The 21,505-nt window shown below is 38.2% G+C and overlaps 3 protein-coding genes across 4 annotated transcripts; 2 read left to right on the forward strand and 1 right to left on the reverse strand.

Moving 5' to 3' along the window:
• Positions 1-475: 475 nt before the first annotated feature.
• On the forward strand, positions 476-4,165 carry LOC122093599 (CRS2-associated factor 2, mitochondrial-like). The gene is made up of 5 exons (XM_042663951.1): positions 476-1,083; positions 2,558-2,685; positions 2,781-3,006; positions 3,201-3,328; positions 3,449-4,165. Exons 1-5 carry the CDS (start codon positions 555-557, stop codon positions 3,542-3,544), a joined length of 1,107 nt encoding a protein of 368 aa, XP_042519885.1. The 5' UTR covers positions 476-554; the 3' UTR covers positions 3,545-4,165.
• Positions 4,166-4,514: 349 nt separating this feature from the next.
• Positions 4,515-12,547, reverse strand: LOC122093598 (purple acid phosphatase 18-like). Its single transcript, XM_042663950.1, has 5 exons — positions 12,269-12,547; positions 7,298-7,966; positions 6,304-6,492; positions 5,759-5,847; positions 4,515-5,065 (listed from the first exon to the last, which is right to left on the reverse strand). Exons 1-5 carry the CDS (start codon positions 12,404-12,406, stop codon positions 4,864-4,866), a joined length of 1,287 nt encoding a protein of 428 aa, XP_042519884.1. The 5' UTR covers positions 12,407-12,547; the 3' UTR covers positions 4,515-4,863.
• A 446-nt stretch (positions 12,548-12,993) lies between these two features.
• Positions 12,994-18,987, forward strand: LOC122094004 (B2 protein-like). 2 transcript variants are annotated; one of them, XM_042664581.1, is made up of 6 exons: positions 12,994-13,155; positions 13,349-13,952; positions 14,173-14,273; positions 15,487-15,570; positions 15,662-15,772; positions 18,553-18,987. In XM_042664581.1, the coding sequence occupies exons 2-6, from the start codon at positions 13,358-13,360 to the stop codon at positions 18,595-18,597; spliced, it is 936 nt and encodes a 311-aa protein (XP_042520515.1). In that variant the 5' UTR covers positions 12,994-13,155; positions 13,349-13,357; the 3' UTR covers positions 18,598-18,987. The 2 variants fall into 2 exon arrangements, with proteins under 2 accessions (XP_042520515.1, XP_042520516.1); XM_042664582.1 differs by having other exon boundaries at positions 13,352-13,952.
• The last annotated feature ends 2,518 nt before the right edge of the window (positions 18,988-21,505 follow it).

Here is a 21,505-nt window from a genome sequence, read left to right on the forward strand (position 1 = left end):
GTTTATTGTACAGANATATTCGGGGTAACAAAAAAAAAAAAAAATTAAAAATGCCCTCACACTCGCAATCTTGGATTCAAAATAATTTTCATATGTTATTTATGTGACGGGGTGGAGTGAATTATTCTCTGCAGTGAGTGCAGTGATGCAATGAGCATCGAATGGCTGAGAGCATTTGGGCACGTGCACCGAGGTATTCTCGGCCATCCGATGCTCACTGCATCACTGCACTTAGTGTAGAGGATGTTTTTGCGACGGATGTGGGGTTGCAAAAATCTTTTATTTCACTCTTAGTTATTTTTGCTCATTATTTAGGCTGTCACTGATTTGCTTTCTCAAAATAGATTTTGGGTCTAGAATGTACTTTGAAGCAAGAATCAATAGATTACAAAATGCGTTCTAGACTCAAAATATATTCCAAAAATGCATAACAAACACAGCCTTAAGTAAGCTGACTTTCTAGTCTTTCAATTTTAAGCAAACAGTGCCCAAGAACAAACTTGCCTTCTGAAACTTGTGCATATGCACTTCACCTGCGACTTACACTGCAGCAGATGCTGAAGCTCTTTTCATGGCGTTCTTCAGCTTCTCGCTCCCAATTCTCAAACCTAAACCTCTCATCTCCTCTATCAGTTCCTAGTTCTTTGTTACTCTTCAACTTTCGTTCTATAAACCATTCTTCAACTCCAACTGACGACGACATCTATGACCCTCCCTTCTCCCCTACTCCCAAAACTGTAACTTCAAAGCCAAAGAGTCCTTCGAGAACACTAGATTCTGTTAACGATCATAAGTTTCCTATTCAATCTGACCTTCCCTTTGATTTCAGATACTCATACTCTGAAAGTGATCCGTCGATCCAACCGATAGGGTTTCGAGAACCCCCTAGGTTCTCTCCTTTTGGTCCTGGGCGTCTTGAACGCAAATGGAACGGGACTTCTGCTCCGGTGGAACTACCAGTAGATCAAGAGAAAGTTTTGGAAGAGCGAAATGCGGTGCTTGGGGATCCCCTTACCGAAGAAGAAATCGAAGATCTTGTAGAGCGGTATCGGCACAACGATTGTGCCCGACAGATCAATTTAGGTGATTCCTTTTGGCTTACTCCGTTACTGTTTGTTTGAAGAAATAAATTAGAAATCCAAAATTTTGCGTTTTATGCTTTTAATTTTAAAATCACTTCTTAATTTTGATGTGGAACTCAAATTAGAGATTTTTTTATTGTTAATGTCTGGAAATAGTTGTTGGTGTTCTATATATTTATCTCTCTACCTCTTCGATGGAGATGTTATCGTGATCGTCGTTGCCAGCCTTAGAGCGGTATTTTCATCTCCTAATACATTTCTTGCAGTAAAATGTGATCAGAATGGAACCAGATAACTTTAGCGTTTTGGTTTCAACTTTCAACATGCTGAATAGATTTCTGGTATAAATGTTTATCTTAAGTTGCTGCTGCATGATATTTTATGATTGCTCACGAAGGACATAGTTTTCTTAATTAGCCATCCACCAAACAATAAGTTCAGAGTCCATGTCTACTCTCTGTACTATTTGATCTATTTGCAAACATTGAAAATTGCAGAAATGGTTATTTTGATTACTTCCCAGTTCCTGGTGGTTCACAGAGAATGAGTTGAAACATTTCTGATGCAGATTAATTACCAAAATAGGCTTGTTTTATTAGGAATAAGCCTAAGGTTGGGTTCCATACATGTTAGGCTTTTGATCCCATGTGTTTTGAGTGTAATAGACCACTTTTATGGGTCTAAAAATGGGGGCTCTAAGATTGAGTAGGGGATTACTAGTTAGTTTCCATTTTCATTAGTTTCCTTTCTAGTTGGGCTTGATTTGAGTTATATTTGTTTCCTTAGGAGTCAAGTTATTAATTGAGTCAAGTCTTCAGTAGCTAGTTTCCTTTTTCAACTAGTTTCTAATTTCAGTTTTTAGTAGCTATTGTATTAGGAGAATATTTGGTTTCCTTTTTGAAGAACCTTCTATTTTGTAATTTCCTCCCCCATTAACATTATAAATAAAGAAGAGGAGGCTCCTAAAGGCCTAGATGATTTTGATAAAAAAATTAATGGTTGTTGCTATTGTCTTCTACATGGAGATTTGTCTTGTGTTTGATCAAGGCTGATGAAATTGGTGTTTGATCCAATTGACTCTCAGCGGTGTGAAGCACAAGTGGTTCTCTTCTAGTTATCTCCCTCTTTTCTTCCATACTCAAGGTGTTCCAGATCTGATCTACTGTTACAGAGTATCCTGCAACATTGGGACTAGGTTGACTTGTCAATCCTAGTTCTACATCAATTTCAGCTGCATTTAATTGAACTTGTTCCAAGTTATGCGACTGCTAGTGCTAGCTGCCAGTTTTCCTAGTGGATCAACACATATGGTGATGTACTAGGTCCAGGAATAATTAATTGATAAAATATGTACAATCATTTTCTATTTGAACAATGTTTGTGAATCCAGCAACAAGTTGAACTTGGTTGCAGTAATCCTTGTTCTGTTTTTCTTTAATGATAACTGAATCATTTATGTCATGGTTTGGTGGTAGGGAAGGGGGGAATTACACACAACATGTTGGATGACATCCACAACCATTGGAAGAGAGCTGAAGCAGTGAGGATCAAGTGTTTGGGAGTGCCTACGCTTGACATGGATAATGTTTGCTTTCACTTTGAGGTTGAATCATGACTATTAAATGCTTCTTCTATATTGCTATTCTCTTGTGGTTTTTTGAGAATGCTATTGTTGATCGTTGTGTAGATTTTCTGTAGGATAAAACTGGAGGGAAGATCATCTACCGGAACATAAATATCCTCCTTTTATTCCGTGGTCGTAATTATGATCCCAATAACAGGCCTGTTATCCCTTTGATGCTGTGGAAGCCATTGGCTCCAATCTATCCAAGGCTTGTGAAAAATGTGGCTGATGGCTTGACATTTGAGGAAACTAAAGAAATGAGAAACAAAGGATTGAATTCTCCCCCCTTGATAAAACTCAGTAAGTGGGTTGGAGTGTCTGATTGATTAATTGAATAATGGCTTTTGTGGATTCTCTCTCTCTCTCTCTCTCTCTCTCTCTCTCCTTCATAACCCCAAGCGTGCATGTGTGTGTGTGTGTGTATAGCTTGATACCATAATCTGTGTCAGAAAAGATGGATTGTTATTTTATTTTCTCATTTTTGGGTCATGCAGCAAGAAACGGAGTATATGTGAACGTAGTACCAAGAGTAAGAGAGGCCTTTAAGACTGAAGAGGTTGTCAGGTTAGATTGCACCTATGTAGATACAAGTGACTGCAAGAAGATTGGTGTGAAGCTAAGGGTAAGGCAAATCCATATGTTCCGATTGTCATACTTCCATCTACTCATTTTTAAGTTTTAGTAAGAGATCATTGATCCCAGACTTTAATTGGTGACTAATCTATGAATCCTATAAATTCAGGATTTGGTGGCTTGTGTTCCCATCTTGTTCAAGAATGGGCAAATAGTGCTTTGGAGAGGTAAAAAGGACGATGACACCGAGTTTGTCAGTCAGTGACACAAACTTATACTGCGACACAGAAAGAGTGTCATTGGAATCATGTTTGAAGCTCAGCTGCATCCAAGTTTGTTCTCACAGTATGTTAGGATTTGTGTGCATCAAAGGTTCAGCTGTCCAAGAAAAAGTAGTAGTCAAGTAACCAACATTTCCAGGTCCCTCTCTCGGGCAGGCTTGCAGTATCTTGTACCCTGTGATGTAGTCTCTAGCATCTTAGAAATGCTCCTCGTGTGTGGATGTTTGAAGCTACTTGTGCTGCATTTTTTGTTGCGAATTGCCATTGTAGGCTATTTGGATTTTGATGCACATTCGTGATTCCTTGGATTGATTCTTATTTATGAATTGTCACTTGTTTGGCATAAAATAGCTCACTTCTGATCCTTCAGGCTAGCCTCCTTGGATCGGTAAAATTCTAACACACACAGCGGCTGAGGTTGTTTATCATTTCCCTGTATGTCCTTTGTCCTATCAGGTACTGTAATCTTAGTAAATGGTTTCAGGCAAAGTTGCATCTGATCTGGGATTTTACAGTTTTAATTATCTGTATGCTTGTTTCATTTTTGGGATTGCACCTATTCATCATCATCACAGTTTTTCAATACATCAAACTGAATTATGCTATAATGTGCCCTGCTCCTTCAATTTTTTTCTACTAATTTGCCTACATTTAAAGCCAAGGAATACTGACGATGTCTCCCTTCCACAATAGTCAATATGCTTTTATTCATCTAGATAGGAAAAATGCAAAAGAAAGGAACACCATGGCTCCATTTGGTGAAATTGAGGGGAAGAAAAGTGAATTGGTTATTAAATTTCACCTGCCATCTAAAATGTAAAACACAAATTACATCTAAACAATATCATGACTATGTCTGGTAAAAAAAATTTAAGTACGTTTTGTTTCTTTTTTAGGTATGAAAATTTTCACTTTCCTTCCCTTCCCCTTCTGTTTCACTTGCAACCAAACAGACAATGGGGTTCTGGGTTTATTGTACAGAAATCCAGCCAAGCATTGCAGAATCGACTGTCTTGGCAATGTACGTAGCAGGCCGTTTATTTCACTAAGTTCTGAGCTTGACGCTATGATGTGTCTTGCAGCTATGGAACATCAAGAAACAATTAAACTCATCCTTCTCTTCCCTGCCCCTTCCCCCTCACCCCTCAAAAGGCTATTATGCTGATGTATAAGCTACTAATTATACACCACTATGATATATTCTCCTACCAAATATATTTACAAAGGGTTCCTTCCGTAGTCATTTCATACTGATGAAAGGGAATTTCCAGATGTTCCCTCTTCTATGAAGCCATGAGAGAATCTAACTGAATTCATGCTTCCCTTCGGCAAGACATCCTGAACCGACCACTGAGGTTATCCACACTTGATCTGACTTTACAGGTTCATCATCATCATTCCTGTGCCAGCTCCAGAATGCATGAGTTTCATTCACAATATTAAGCTCACCATGACCAAAGCTTGCTTCACGGAAGGCTGACCACTCTGGCTGTGGGTTTAGATATCTGTAAAAGAATCAAAAGTCGACTCATTAAAGAGCAGGCCATATAATGCAAAGAACTGGAAAATGCAAACCATACAAGTCGGAAAATCAATGGTAAACTGATACTCTTATTAAACCTGAAAAAGATTGATGGAAAGTCATTCCTTAAAACTACCAAATAACCTGGCAAGTAATTTTTTTCTTCAATATAGACAATGCTGCATCTGGAATATCCACAGATATTTAGATAAAATTTCATTTAGTGCATATGAATCGTCAAAATCCAATCATCTTTTCTAGCATCACCACAATTACCTTCCATCTCCTTCAATTTCAACAAACACAAAATTGGTGGTGCTTGAATTCTAGAGAAGTGCGGCAGTCACCTCATGATCGTTCAACCATAAATGCAGATCCAAGTCAAATACACTCGAGAAATTAATTGCCAAATTACAACTCCAGAACCTTTCGATTCTAAGGATCCAACAAATGATTTTACTAAATTAGTAACTCTTCTGGCACATTACATTGTTTAAGCACTCATGTGAGCAGGTGAGAATCACAAGGTGGAAAGAATTTACTGAACAAGAAAATCCTAGGATATTACCAATTATATGTTTGAGTTTTGTTGTAAATGACTAGACAAGGTAAAAAAACTCAGATTTCAAAATGAAAATTCATTGTAAGTGTGCAAGAGAGAAAGAGAGAGACATACTTCTCTGCTAGACCTTCGCTGTTCCCCCCATCACCGATAGTTAGGTGTACAGTTCCGCAAGGATCTGATCGTCCATTGTTTATACGTTTCTGCCACTCAAACAACCATAAATCATAATAAAGTATTGGATTTGCCACTTGAATGCTCAATTTGTCTAGAGAGGGCCCTACATTAATTACACCACTTGGTCTTTAAAAAGGAAGTTTCAACACATTAGCTGCCTGCCACATTGCAAAAGAAGGCCCTCTTTCTTGGGCACTTCTTCACAGTATTATTTCAATATCCAACATCAGTAGGGGTGAAAATCCAATACATGAAGGGGTTTGAGGCTTCTAGCTAACAAACTCAGGAGAGAATATGAGGCCAAACAAAAATATCTGCCACCTAATGGGAGCTCTTGATTGATGTCTTATTCCACCATGTAGCTGAAGTAGGAAAGTCATGCAGTGAAAACATAGATTTTAAATGATATGTCTGGACTTCTTTTTTTTCCTTTTCTCAAAGTTCCCCAGGTTTAGAAGACAAGGCTAAAAAGCATTATTTACCGAGCGTTCATAAGCATGCACATGGCCAGTAAGCACGATATCCACTCGAGCAGCATGAAGCAACGGTTCCATCACAGCCTTCATATGATTTCCTTCACCGTGATGGGCCTTATTGCTGTTATACCATGGAGCATGAAATAGCACTATCAGCCATGGTGTCTTATTACGATCCACTTTTAAGAGATCAGCCTATACACATAGCAAAACAGAGAAGTTACTTTATATGAATAATGCTAAGAAATATCATGTAGAGAGTACACAATAATTCTCATGTGCTGCAGAAGTAGTCTTAATTTTTTGAGACAACTCACTTCTTAACTACTATAAAATAGAATAAAGAGAGAGATATTAGAAATAGAAATGCCACAAGAGACCAAGATTTCCTCTATTCGTGTGAAAAGTCAAGTTCAGCTCTCTTGAGAAATGTTGTGAGAAAGGAACATTTATGGGAGGCTAAATTTTACATCAAAAGCAGGCAAACATGCACAAATGTGCTCAGCAACAACAGTGATCAGGATTAGTTCCATATCTACTATTGCCAAATAATGCATATTTCCGACAATCAGCAGTTCCCAGTTGTTGCAAACCAGAATCCAAGTAATCAAACCAAGAGAAAACAAAGAGAATTTCCCCTAGAGCTTTAACACCAGTCAATAAGAAACCTCTTGGATGAACCAACCTCTATGAATCATTAGAAAATTGACAAAAAACTACAGGAAAGGTCATCAACTGTTGCTCTTTTTTTTTTCTTCTTAAAAGATGAAGCAATATGTTTTGCATAAAGAGACAATAAGCATTATTACTTTTTCAAGGAGCCAAGCACAATACGGTATATTTAAAATCCAAAAATAAATCAAATATTTTTGTAGTAGTTCAGTAATTCCTAAAACCCATTCACATGTGCTGAACAATTCAACTTCCTGAGAAAAATCAACTACACCATCTAAAGAAAGGGAAGAAAACCAATAGCAATTTAAAAGTGCAATTAGGTTACCTTCAGCCAACTATATTGATCCGAGTCCTCATCATACTCTGCATAAGAGCCAAGCATGATAACATGAACTCCTGCAACTTCAAAGGAATAATAAAGATTTGAATTTGATCCGCTCTCCACATATGGCATCTTCCACCTGGAATTATACGCTTGAAAACCTTCCTTAAAAAATGGTATAATCTCCTTTTCATGGTTCCCTTCAACTACCATCCATGGCCTTGCACTTGCAAGGGGTTGCACCAACTCACCAAATGTGTCCCATAAGTGCTGCTGGTAATTGGCATAAGAGATATCCCCTGGAAGCAGAAACATGTCATGGCTACACTGGCCAATATGGTCAAGAGTTGAGGCAGTCCAGCCTGTTTGACCCAGATCTCCAGCGATGGCAAAAGTAATTGGGAACTTAGAGGGAGGGGTCTTGAGCTTGAACTCTGGACCTTCTCCTCCACACCGGTAAAAGTAAACTGTATCATCTTCCAGAGGTCCAATGACAGTGTGGTGTATCTGTCCTGAGATATAGAGCAAATAGATGTATGATGTGGATTCTCCCCGATTTAAGGATGTGTATTTTCCAGGTGATGTTCCATATTCAACAACAGAAGGAGAGTTGGCATCATCAGTGATCCATGTGATGCGCATGTGCTTATCTCCTGCCAAAGAGATATGAACCTGCAAAACTCAGTCTGCCATGTGTAAAATTGGTTGAAATCACATAAAAGTAGGGGGTGTAACAATTATGAATGATAACACATAGATGGATAGCATTTCGTATATGACCGACTTCAACATGGCTATTCAAAGATACTATGCTCATAATAAATGGACCAAATATGATCAGTCCAGCATCTACGGGGAGAGGCACGATGATGCTGCAGCCAAGAAGAAAGGACTCATAAGGCCCTAGTCGACAGGCCTTTATAGGAACCCAGTAACAGCAGAGGTCCAATTAGCAAAGCCCATTAGAAGCATCAGCTTACAGCTGGCAGAAGCTGTTCAACCGCTAGCTTTGCCAGAAGATATTAGAGATATGAGAAATGTTGTAAAGAGCTCAAGCTGAACTAAGAGTCTTTTGGCTCAAGCCTTGGGCTGAAGATCTCCCCACTCTCTTAAGATTATGGACTACCGAAGAGGCAATTCGAAACACCATCAAAAAAAGTTTGATGAAATCTCTAAAATTTTAATTTATTATCCTTTAAAAAGGGAAATCCGTGTCAATTGGAGGGAAAAGAAGAAGAAGAAGATAGATAAGAAGGTAATTCGTTAGACACTGTGAACTTGCAAGCTATTGCTCTTACATGGCAATTTCCGATAAAAACAAACAAAGATGTGGGTAGGTGGTATCGGCCATTTACCAGTTGGATGGTATCCAGGGGACATTTATGTCAATATCAGAGAGTTTTCTTCTTGCTGCTGGAAGGAAAGCAATCAAAACAGAGATACTATATTCTCTTCTGTTGGGTTTGGTGACTTATTAAAGTAGTTCCTCCCCCTTTGACCTCTTGATGGGGACATCAAGATGTACAGCCGAAGCAAGCAGAAGACCCAACTTTCTTTGTGGTTGGAGGATTAGAAGAAGGAAGAATAAGAAAGAAGAAGAAGAAACTGGCGGAAGAAAGGAAGGCTCGATCCAACCTTTCCAGCGTTGGATTGAGTCCCTCTCCTTCCAAATTTTGCCAAGATTGTGTGGCCCCAACCAAATCTAATAGTTTAGTAGTTTTATTTTCTAGGATTTTGTTTATTTGAGTCTTTAAGTTAATTAGGAAACTAAGTAATTATCCTATTGTTTTCTTTTTAGAAAGTTTCTTTGTTTATGAGATAACGTTCCTAGAATAATCTGTTATTTTTAGTAATTAGTCTCTTATTTATGTAAGGCCATTGGCCACGGTTGAAGCAATGAAAATTGTCGAAAGAAAAAAGGCAAAGCCAGCGTCCCTCTCTCCCTCTCACGATCTCTTCTCATTCTCGGTCTCTCTCTCTTTCTCGCCTTTCTCTCTTTCTTCTCTCTCGGTTTTCTCTTCTCTCACCTCCATCCCTCTCACTTTTCTATCTTTTCTCACCGGAACTATTGCTGGTTACTAACTTGAACTGCTGCTGTTTACTGTTACTGTTGCTGCTTACCGTCTACTGCTGCCAGCGAATACCTGCTGCTGCTGTTACCTTTTGATGTTGAACTGCTGCTAATTCTCTCTTCAATACTGTGCTGCTGTTATTCTTTACATCAAGGACTGGGCTGCTGCTGATCTCCTTTCAACAATCGGACTGTTGTTGGACAACATCTTCAAATCTGGGTTCTCTTCTTTTATTCTCAAACCTGGGCAGCAAGTAAATATAGAATAAACCCTCCCATTCCCTCCATTATCCCCTCATTATTTACTCCGTTATTTCCATTGAAACGCACCCCCTTTTAGCCATTGTTTAACCTTTAATTTACATCACTGTTTGCCTTAAGTATTGCTGGTCTTCTTATTACTAGTATAACTGATTTTAGAGCGTATAACATGGGTTTTTTATCTACTTTTGGTGCTTAATAGGCTAGTGTTACAACCTAATTTTGCTTGCTGCCATATTCCCTACCCCATGTTCCCCCTTGACACTTGAGTGAGTTCATATGCTTTTCTTCCTAGATTATTGTTGCTCTTTGTTACTTTGTTCATTAGCCTCACTTTACTTTGCATGCAATCTTGTTTGCTAAACTTCCTTTATCCTAACCAGCCCAAATTCCTTGAGTTTGTCCTACCTAGTTAGTTAACCTTGTAGGAAACCTAGTCACCTAAGAACCCCCTACATCAACCCTCTAGAGTTTTTGGACTCTTGCCACAAGTCCATTGAAAGCACTTGGTCTCTGGTCCATTAGGCTTGGTGACACGCCAAGGTTATAACATAAAAGGAGTGCTCTCGTCCGTTGCCGTTGGTGGGGCATTTCTATTTGCAGATTTGTGATAAGGAACGATAATGGGTGGCAACAGAAAGGCTGCAACCGTAGTTTATGGTTCTTAACAAAAGGGGAGTTTCGGTGGGGATTGGGGAGTCATAATATATCCTCTCTCTAGTTCACTTGTTTCTGCCTTTTTTCTGTGCAGTTATCGGTGTCCAGGACCCTTGGTCACCTTGCTGATGTCACTTTGCATCTAGTGCCCCCCCCCCCGACGTCTTGGTCGCCTAGATGACAACCATGCATAGACCACACCCAACTCTAAATTGAAAAGGAAAAAAAAAGATTAAAATAATAATAAAAAATAAATAAATTAGACTATGGCTGCAAAAAGAATGATTTGAAGGCAGCAGTTAGTTTAGTGAGTGACAAACCATTCAGTGAAGAGGCCAGGAAGGCATTCGATCACATAACCGATGCAAGTTCACAGTGTGTAATGGATTCTACCTCTTCTTTTATTTCCTATTTTATTTATTTATTTATTTACTTTCCCCCAAGCTTTAATTTTTAAGAGATAATACATTAAGAAAGTCAAGGGTGGCAATAAACTTTTTTGACTGCTATTTTGGATTGCCACAATGGTATCCAATCTTAAGGGAGTGGGGATATCTACGGCTGGGCTAGAAGACTCCTGTTTTAGCTCGAGCTCTTTGTAACATTTCTCTAAAGGTATTCAGTGAGATTTAAAATATATTCAATGAGAGATCTATAAGATATTCTAAAGCAGCAAAGACTAATTTTATTCAACAGCCTAGGTTTGCAATTTTTTTTTATTTTTTTAATTTTTTTTAATTTATAATTATTATATTTAGAAAGTTGGGATTGCTATTAGGAGAAATTCAAAATTTTTTTTTTATCGAAGGGAGAAATTCGGAATTGTCAGCAGGTTCATTGCTTGGAATTCAAGTAAACAGGCTGATCCGTACCTCTATAAATAGTGATCGACCCATTCTTTGTAATCAAATGTTTGAATTAAAATTGCTGCTGATATTATTCTCAGTGTGGATCTACTGTGTATGCATAGGGGAGGTGAATTCCTCTCTTACCAAGTCACTCTTAGTGTAACTCATTGTTGGATTCTCACTGGTTGATACAGCTTCAACTTCAATTTCTTCCAATTCAAATCTTCTTCAAATCAGGTCAGATTCTTCATACTCTTAAATGCCCTGCGGAAACTCTGTTTCCCCAGTTTAGTTCTTCTGATTCCTTTGGCAGATTGCATGCAACCTCTCACGTAAAGCTTTCTGATATCCTTACCTGTTAAGCCATTCCATTAGACCCTAGTTTTCTATTTGCTTTTATTTTCTCCGTCATCAGACTACCCTGTTTCTGTGATTTCAGTCATCAGTTGCCCACTGTTAGCCGTGACTTAGGAGTACCCCAAAGTGCAAACTGATTTGAGTTTCAGCTCTGTCTAATTAGTAATTAAGTAGACAGAAGTGTCTCCTACTCAGTCCTAAGTCTGTCACAGTCTCTGTTTCATCATTTTTCCATTTTCGGTCCTATTTTCTCTATCCTATATTCTGCTCTTGTTCCTGTATAACTTTATTTTCCATCTCAAGTTTGCTTAATCTGTGCATTCAGACCTTTCAAATTGTGACTCAAAACCCAAATTAGGGTTCCGTTTTCTGATTACCACCCAAACGTAAACCTTAATATTTTGCGTACTTGTGCCATACACAGTAAGTAACTCGTTATTCCCAATCGTGTAAAGTGCAAACTGAATTCTTTCCCTTTTAATTGTTTGAAAAGACGCAAACCACTTCTCGACCTTCTGGTTACATTCATGTCACCACGAAAGAAAAGAAACTTTTTCTCCCCACTCGCTATAGAAAGTAAACTACCAAACAAAAGATCATGCAATGTAAATAAACCCAGATTCATAAACCCAGATTCAACCACAGAAAACAAAGCAAAAAAAAAAAAGATCCATGATTTCAAATCGTACAAAGCTAAGAGCTTGAGACCATGGAAAAGAGGGGAAAACTCAAAAAATTGAAATTATAAGCTCAGAGCTAAGGGGAAAGGCAAAATTTTACCTGTTGAGGTTCAGATGAACTCCTACGCTTCCATGGAAAATCCAAGATTTTCCGAGGCTTCGGCCGAACATAGTCTGCCGTCGCCGTCGCAGCCGCAACGATTACCAAAACGATCGCCACTACCAACTTCCGAGCCATCTCCCTCTTGCTAATAGCAAATGCTTTCACCCCAAAGGTTCAAGACCTTCCTGATCTGTTATCACTACTTGCTTCTGCCACTCACTGTGCGAGACAGCGAGATGAAGCTGAAACGACAACCACCACTGACTCGCTCACGAGCATTTTCCAAGGATGCCAAAACTCGGATTCTGGGTCCGATCGGTTCCAGCGGATTTCAATTCGTATCGGTCGGGAATCGTTATGATTTGCATTTCGAACGATCCGATTTCTCCCCTCACTAAACGACAAGATTTAATCGTTCTTGTTTCTTGAACGCCACGTGTTATCACTAATGACGAACACATCAGTATCAGGGGCCCACCATGTCATAAATATCAAAATGCTGGCGCCACTCACGCAGGGTGTAAATATCACAAACGACTGGATCACTATCATAGAATTAGAATCATTTTAAATTAGTGATTCTAATCGTACGTGTTTCACTAGCACAGTAGCATCCGTCATCAATGGGTAGTTTGTCGGTGAGTCTGCGCCTGCACAGTCAACTCTGGTCACATCTTTCGCATCATCACAACCGTTAAAAACGAGGCTTTCTCCAATCTCTCTCTCTCCCTCTCTCTCTCTGTTCGCTCTCTTTGGATTCCTGTAGTTTGGTATTTTCAGTTTCGCAAGATCTATATCTTCTCCGGAAGTCTTGTAGATCCGATCGTTCCGGCGGCTGTCCTCGCCATCAAAAGCTAATTCAGAGCCACCTAGTGGCTCGTTGGGTAAGTGAAAACCCTTGTTGGCTTTGTTCCGTTTGTTCCATTTGTGGTTTTTTGTTGTTTTTCGGTTCCGAATCTCGTTTTCGAATGGAATCGATTGAATATTCGTTTTTCTGTGAAATGTTTGCGATTGTTTCAACTGTTTTTCTTCAATTTTTTCCATTTCTGAGCCGATTGACATTTGATCTGTGTGAAGAAGGCTTCGATGATGGATAGTCAGAGAAGCTTTTGGCAACTGGGGGATGAACTACGGGGACAGTCTGCTGCTGCCGCTTCGGAGGATCAGAAATGGTTGGTGGCGGCGTCGAAGTTGGCTGAACAGACTAGATCGAAAGGCTTAAGAATGAACAACCTCGATCCCAGTAAAACCACCATGGAAATGAAGCCGACAGAGAAATTTGGGTTCCAAGAAGATAACAAGTTTGAGAGCCTTAATTTCGCTATGATGAGTTTGGACTCTAAGCTGAATGAGCCTGTCAACAAAGGTGCCTATATGAATGGCGTCTATAATGCTAAGATGCTGTATCAGAAAGGCACTGGAAACGTTAATGTGGTGGTCGGAGGCAACCTGTCCAGCAATAATAGCAACACTACCAAGGTGACAAACAATGGCTGCAAGAACAACATCAATTACAACCCAAATAATAGCAGCAGTAACAGCAATAGTAACAATGCTGTTGACAAACGATTTAAGACATTGCCTTCAGCGGAGACGCTTCCAAGAAATGAGGTGCTTGGTGGTTACATTTTTGTGTGTAACAATGACACAATGCAGGAAGATCTGAAGCGACAACTTTTTGGTATGTTGAACATTTTTTAAGTTCTATTTCACTCTGATCTGGTAAGAGAGTTGCTGAGAAATCCAACACACACCGTTTAATTGCATAAACTCTTGGGCAATGGCTTCAAATTTAGATATACCATCTGTAGCTACTGCATAGGTTTAGGTGATTAGAGTTAAAACCTTGAATTCTGAACCTGGGGAATAATGGTTTTAGTCATATGATTTTTGTTATGCAGGTTTGCCATCCAGATACCGGGATTCTGTTCGGGCCATAACACCGGGTTTGCCTTTGTTCTTGTACAATTATGCTACTCACCAGCTACATGGGATATTTGAGGTATGTATGTTTGTGAATTATCTATAACGTGTGGCTTTTCATTCTTGTGGTTTCAGATACCACTAAGAGAAGGCATTTTCTGCTACTATTGAAAGACCTTTCCATTATCAGGCTTGCCTTTCATGGATAAGCTTATGTAAAGATAGTATCTTCCAATATATGAAGAAAAAATTCGCTGAAAAGTGTTGTTGGTCGAGATCTCTTTGCTCTTGATTATTGTAAATAGTATCTATATTTTTACCATCATTGAGGACTCTATCAATTTGTCGACGATCTCTCAGATTCAGAGAAGAATTGACCAAACCTCTCCAATTTCAAAATAGTTAACCAGGACTCTAAAGTGAATATAAAATCACCTGTGACTTGCCATTCTAACCTTTGTGTTGACATTGGCAATATGTCATGTAATTTTTTAAATCCCCATTTTATCCTAAAGTGAAATTTTTTAATCTCCCTTTCCATCTGCAAACTACTTAATAAACCCACTTTAGCAACCTCATAAGAAATTGATGAAATTTCTCATTGATGATTGTAAAGTTGTATTTTAATAATAGAAAAAGAAAGAGGGTAACATGGAAATTCTAAAAAATAATTGAACCCTCATCAACATAATTGTTAGAAATGGAAACTGTATGTGTTAATGCTGTCTCTTTAAAGCCATAGTTTATTATTTCTTAAAATGGGAGATTTAGTCAATTACTTTTGTAGGGAAATCAAGGTAATTTTCTCTTAATTTTATTCTTATTGATGCTGAATAAATTCCTGAATGAAATACGTGGGAGTTCAGTAAAATTTTACTTCTGCATTTTGTAAGACAATGAACCTTTTTTCTTCTCCTCTCTATAGCGCCTAGGTTATGGGGCAGAGAAGTTGTGATTTAATAGACATTATTTAAGCATGGTGCTATCAGGATCTGAATTGTCAGTTGCAGACAGAAGTCAAATCTGTCACCCCATGTTTTTTACATAAATTCCCTTGCAGCAAACCCAATCTGGTGATGTAATGGTCATTTGCACCTGCCCATTTTCCTATCCCCTTGATTAAATACCTTCCCTTGATATTCCACTCTGTATCTCTTTGATGTTCATTTTGTGTGGCTGTTCGGTGGGGGCCATGGTTGATGCGGACTGTATCTTGCCTGTAGTTACTGTTTTATGTTTTTTAATAGGGATCTTAATCCATATCCTTATTATCCTCACTTAATTTTGTACAGGCTGCCAGTTTTGGGGGAACAAACATTGACCCAACAGCATGGGAAGACAAGAAATGTAAAGGTGAATCAAGATTTCCTGCTCAGGTAAATGTAATGAGAGTTGATGCATTGGATACTCTCCATTATTAATATGTAGGTAGAATTCCTCATTGCTCATATTGGCAAACATTGTTAGGTGCGAATCCGTGTAAGGATGCTCTGCAAAGCGCTCGAAGAAGATGCTTTCAGGCCTGTTCTGCATCATTATGATGGTCCCAAATTTCGTCTTGAACTCTCCATACCAGAGGTATTGTAAAACTATAGACCATTTGAATAATTAATATTTATCTGCTTGTAGTTTGGCTGCATGTATTTGGGGGGTGGGAAATGTGGGCTTTATTTGGTAGCCATTAAGCGATGTTACCTGGCACTGGTATAGTTGTTAGTTTTTTTTTTTACTTTTTGGCATTCCAAGATCACATCAATTAATTTACTGCTTCTCTTGATATAATTTTGAATATTTAAAACTTGGTAATGCTTTAAGATTATAAGATGCAGGAATTGTTAAGATTACATTTGCAGAATGGCATAGTAGTATTTCATATGTCAGGGGAATAATGTGCTCTTAGTTGGCTATTTAAAAGGGAGCTTCTAATTGTCACTATGCCCAATGACATTTAAAATGACCTTATACTTCATGACCTGCCACATGGCTGTACATAGGTGGCTCCATGTGATAGAGAACTTTGTACATGTTCCATTGGTGAAGTTTCAAACCAAAACAAGTAAAAGAACTACCATAAAAGGGCATTCAAAATTTTACAAAATGACGACGATGCCATTCTTTTGTAATCGACTCTAATGGCATTTTTGTATATAACTTTGAACTCATTTTTAAGGCACTTCCTTTGTCTGTTTTGAGCTGGAATTTTACATGCAGAACATGGGAAAATGTGCGAGGTCCTCTATCATATGGACCCACTTATGTATTACTACATAGTAGGTTGTGAATTATAAAGCCATTTTATATGTCTCTATGCATGGTGAGAATATTTTCCCTTTAATTTATTATCTTCGACGAAAGGATTGAAAAGAATTGGATGATTCCTACTTATGTCTGCTTATAACTTTTATCTGAAAATGTGTTTGTTTTGGTATACCTATTTATGTTTCCTTCGGTCTTCTCAAATATATGGCCGCAGCTTTCCGCCTTGATTCAACTCAGTGACTTGGTGCAAGTTGACTTGCCTCCCTAGCATGTGGGGTGTAGTCAGGAATGGTGGTGGTCAAGATAGCCTAAAACCCCCAAAAGTATCTTGTTGGGACTTGTTTGCCTTTCTGTGTTGCCGCCTGGGTGGGGTGTGGGGTGGGTTAAAGGATATCGAACTTAGCCCATGAGGTCTATTAAGGATTAGATGCCTAGTCCTTTAGTTGATAAACATTCCTTACTGTTTTAACACTAAATGATGATGTATACTTGGATTTTCGGGATGAATTCTTATTCTATCAAGAGGATGAAATGTTCTTATTCCTGTCATAATTTGTATTCCTAATTTAATTTTTCTTCAAATTAGTTTTAGTTTAAGATAAGTTTAGATTACCCCTGTCCATTCTTGCTTTCTTGGACCTGCCGACCTGCTTCTGACTCCTTAGTTGGCAAGAAATATGAGAACTATTATCCATCCATGCTAGTAGTTTGTCCAATTTGAGCCATTCAAGCAACGGATGATCTACTGCCCCAAATGGATATTTACAGTTTATACTACATCATGGCTGAATGAATTAGTGTGTAAAGAATGAATGAGACCACATGGTGTTACAAGTGCATAAACATCTAATATCAAATATGAAACATTGAATTAATTACAAGAGTGGTGATGATGAGAATATGGTGCCGAGTCTTTGTTTCTTTTTTCTCTTTTTACCTCTCTTTTGGTTGATGGCCTTAGCTTTTGACTTACTGTTTCAACAATTTGGTAGGGAGTTTTTGACGTCTAACATATAGAGGCTTCCAACCAGAAGCAATATGTGATATATTGTGTGCATTTATGGCACATTTGAACCATTTTACTGCCCCTCTTAATTTTGTTGAACTTGTTCTAGTATACAAGTTTAATAGATGACTTACTATTGAGCCAGTGTCATAACAACACTATTGCAGCTGTTATTTATAGGTTTTTACCTGGGAGCTACATTTAGAGATGCTTTTGGTTTGGTTATTCATAATTGTGCCAAAGAGAAGAAAGATATTTCTCAAGAAATATGTTTATCCTTAGTTGTCTTAAGAAAAGAAGAAATGACAGGTGGCAGTCTGCCATATTTTTTATCCAACTTCTCTAATCCACCCTTTTGATAGTCTCTTTCCTCAGTTTCTCATATAACTGGTGGGTCAGGAAGTCGAGGACTTGTTTGGTACTTCGCTTTGTCTGGTTTGAATGGATTCCTGTCTCCATAGCCTCTTTGGTTTTATGTTTGATTCTGTAATTTTAATTCTAACCCTATCTGAAGATTTGTTGGATTGGAATTTTGTAAACAGGGAACACTATCTAATTTCCCTCGTCAAATTTCATATTATCTTGTGAGATGATTTACTAGGATTTGGGAGAGTAGGACAACCTGCCATTCATAATGGAAAGTAGACATGGTTAATGAAGGCATCATTGTTCATGAATCCTCTCATTTAATGTAGTGCCAAATCAATCGTTGCTTGGAGGACCGGATCAAGTTACAAGACTAATCTTATTTGATGGAAGATTTTCAGTCTCTATTATTCACCCTTTGAAGTTTTTGACATTTACCTATTAAAGTAAAAGGAAAAAGTAATGGGGGATAAAAAGGAAAAACCAGTGAAACATATTCGGTAGGCGATGAAACCACAGTACATTCCGATTTGTAAATGCTGAGATTGATCACAAAACACATTTGGTTTTGTTCCCTTCAAGTTTCTATTCTACTCAATTATTATATGAGGCCCAACACTTACAAGCATACTTAAATTTACAATCTCTCAGTTTCAGTGATTCCATACTGTGTATCATATTCTCCCAAGCACTGACTATTGGGACTCCTTTCTGGATATCTTTTCAGACTTTGGCGTTGCTAGACTTATGCGAACAAGGAGGAAGCGAGTGATGTGCTGACTACATCAGCTATAACATCTGGAACTTCTTTGAAGGCAAAGAAGGAAAAAAATGAATCTCCAGCTGCTGTGAGATCTAGTTCGACATTTTCGTGGACCTCTTGATTTTCTGCAAAGGCAGAAGCTCAGGAGTTGTTTGATCGAAGTTGGGTTTTTGTGAGTTTGCCAAATAATGTATTGAGGTGCATGTTGCTTTAGCAGCAGGATACTGGTCTGCGCCTTTGTGTGTGTGCGTGTGTATGTGTGTGAGGGGTTGGACTGTTGAAGGATGGCAGTCTGTTTATTATATGTATGGGAGGGAGTAGATCGGACTTCTGAAATCAGAAGGGAACGATCAAACCCGTAAATCTTATGAGGTAAATGGTTGAAATGCTTTTCTGCAATTTTCTGTTCTTGTTTCTGCCTAATCCATCATGTCTGGTCTGCACTGAGTAAGCTGGATCACAATTCAGTTTGTGGTAGCTGCTGGGAGGTGGGTGCTATCTTCTGTCAATGTGGAGCAGAGGAATGTGGTTTCTCAGGAAGGGAAGTTGTTGCTCAGCAAAATTTCAATTTTGGCTGTTTAGAACTACTCATGAGGGATAGCTGTTGCATGGCAGAATTCCTGATGGGCAAGTTTGGATCACTAGAGAGAGTGCACTAAGGTCTTTGGTATCGGTACCCAAACAGTATCATGTCGGTATACCAGCCGATATCAATACCCGATTCGATACAACTAAAACTATGTTTAAAGTGTGAACATGATTAGAAGGCAGATTAATCTCAAGAGGAGATAAATGAATGAAGAGTTGGGGATTGCTACATGGCCGTGTGGTCACTGCACCAGCACAAGTAAGGATGTGAATTTGTAATAGAAATCAGATCGATCCTTTTACATTGAAACTATAAAACCGTTTAGTAAATGGTGCGGTTATGGTTTCAAGTTTCTGGCCGATTAGCTAAACAGGTTGAATCGGTTTTTATCGTGAAACCTATTGATTTCAAATCGAATTTAAACCATTTAAATCGAATCGTTTAAACCAATCCGATTGATTCGTATAACAATTAAATTAAGTGTCCATCTTACTTTGGTTTCATTTATTGCAATTCAGTTTAAATTTAGGTTTTAGATCATGAACTTGTAATCCATATATGTTACTATGTTATTATGTTATCACATATGGGGTGTTTTTGGCTTAACCACCTGTCATTTTAATATTTTACGGTGTAGAAGGCTGGATTTGGATGTATGATATTAGTTCTATGTGTTGGAGAATGACCATGCAAATAAAAAACACTAGATTATCAAATTAAGACATACCATCGTCAGTATAGAATCTCTTATTTGTGGTTACCAATTATTTTTGGATAAGCTTATGTTCTTCTGTTTAGAGATGGTTGCAAGTTATAACAGACTTATTATGAACTGTTTTACAAACCAAATGGAATAAACCGAAACTGAAATTGTTTAAGATGGTGAAATCGACACCGTTTAGAAACCATGGAAACCAAATCGTTTATTAAATAGTCACGATTTCAAAAAGTGGAACCGTTTAGTAAATGGTGCGGTTGTGGTTTTAGTCAAATAAATGTGAATCGAATCGATTCACCCAGTCTGAACTGAAACCGAACCAATTAATACCCTTAAGCACAAGGAGCAATTGAGAGATGCATAAGCATCCAACAAAAGGGGGTAGGGTAGTCTTTTTGCCACCCCTATGTTTGGAGTCTAGAGTCTCTAGACCTCTACTCGTAGGGATGTGCACCAGATAACGTTGTTTCCTTAAGAATTAATAATAGTGTTTTATATGATAAAATAGTTAAGGCAAAACGAAGCTTAAAAGTGGTGTGACCCCTTTGTCCACCTGCTCTTAGATGCATAGAGACAAAATGATCAGCTCGTCCATCACCCATGAAAATCAGAAATCCTGCCTGCCCCGCATCTTATGAAAGGTTAAGTCTTACCGCAATTATGTTATTACATGTGTTGCCACTGGTTTTTGTGTAAGTGTGGGGATCACGTTGTCTTTTATATTGTATAGATACTAATACAATGATTAGGATTTTAGGTTTAGGGTTTAGAGTTCTCATATCAAAATACCTTCAAGTGCATCAATCGGATCTAATGCACATCGGACGGCTGATAAACACTCGATTCTAACCCTGAAATCATTGGACCGACGTTTTTTTCTGTCCTTTCTTCTTGTTCAACACTTTTAACGTTCTATCAGTTGCAAGTGTTGCAATTTGCTAATTAATTACTTCTCTTTCATCTAATTATAGATGATTACAACTATCACAACGCAACTTGCATAGGGTAATGATAGAAAAATTAATAGGTGGGGCCCAGGAAATCGTCTCCATAAATATCTCCTTATCCCCACTGACCCCATCAGATTAGACTCCATTGCCCGAAAAATATCAACCAACCAACTATCTTCATCTTCCCTCTCCTTAGGAGAGAGCAAATAGGCAATAGGGCATCCAGTATGGCATCCACTGGAACTGTGGGATTGCATATCTATATTATCTAGCTGTAACATGTGGATGGATTGGATAAGCTGCATATCTAATTTTGGGGAGCTTTGTCCTACCCAAGAAATAATAGTTTGACAGCTTCTATCGTGTTGATGGTTCTAAATTCTTCCAACGCTTTATTTATTTATTTTTCTGAAATTCCAATGCTTTATTTTTCCATTCAATCAATTCACTTTTTTTAACAAAAAAAAAAATATATATATATATATATATATTAATTCACTTTTAGGCCACCACTTCAGTCTCTGTTTCATAGATAAATATATGTTGTTTAAGGATTATATAAACTTGGGAAAGGTTTTTCTAAACATGAGCTATTGGAAACAGTTATTCACTTTTTTTTTCCTTTAGAGGTTCCTACAAGGGTTGTGTCAGAAGAATGTA

The sequence above is a fragment of the Macadamia integrifolia genome, chromosome 11 (genome assembly GCF_013358625.1).
Source record: "Macadamia integrifolia cultivar HAES 741 chromosome 11, SCU_Mint_v3, whole genome shotgun sequence".
Lineage (NCBI taxonomy): Eukaryota > Viridiplantae > Streptophyta > Magnoliopsida > Proteales > Proteaceae > Macadamia > Macadamia integrifolia.

What these genes read in the sequence shown, in the direction of transcription:
- LOC122093599 (XM_042663951.1), top strand. Translation starts at nt 555, where the DNA reads ATGCTGAAGCTCTTTTCATGGCGTTCTTCAGCTTCTCGCTCCCAATTC. An exon ending in TCCCCCCTTGATAAAACTCA is followed by an intron (nt 3,007 to 3,200) that starts GTAAGTGGGTTG and finishes TGGGTCATGCAG; the next exon opens with CAAGAAACGGAGTATATGTG. An exon ending in AGATTGGTGTGAAGCTAAGG is followed by an intron (nt 3,329 to 3,448) that starts GTAAGGCAAATC and finishes CTATAAATTCAG; the next exon opens with GATTTGGTGGCTTGTGTTCC.
- LOC122093598 (XM_042663950.1), bottom strand. Translation starts at nt 12,406, where the DNA reads ATGGCTCGGAAGTTGGTAGTGGCGATCGTTTTGGTAATCGTTGCGGCT. An exon ending in GTTCATCTGAACCTCAACAG is followed by an intron (nt 7,967 to 12,268) that starts GTAAAATTTTGC and finishes TGAGTTTTGCAG; the next exon opens with GTTCATATCTCTTTGGCAGG. An exon ending in TGCATGCTTATGAACGCTCG is followed by an intron (nt 5,848 to 6,303) that starts GTAAATAATGCT and finishes TTTGAGTGGCAG; the next exon opens with AAACGTATAAACAATGGACG.
- LOC122094004 (XM_042664581.1), top strand. Translation starts at nt 13,358, where the DNA reads ATGATGGATAGTCAGAGAAGCTTTTGGCAACTGGGGGATGAACTACGG. An exon ending in AATCAAGATTTCCTGCTCAG is followed by an intron (nt 15,571 to 15,661) that starts GTAAATGTAATG and finishes AAACATTGTTAG; the next exon opens with GTGCGAATCCGTGTAAGGAT. An exon ending in TTGAACTCTCCATACCAGAG is followed by an intron (nt 15,773 to 18,552) that starts GTATTGTAAAAC and finishes ATATCTTTTCAG; the next exon opens with ACTTTGGCGTTGCTAGACTT.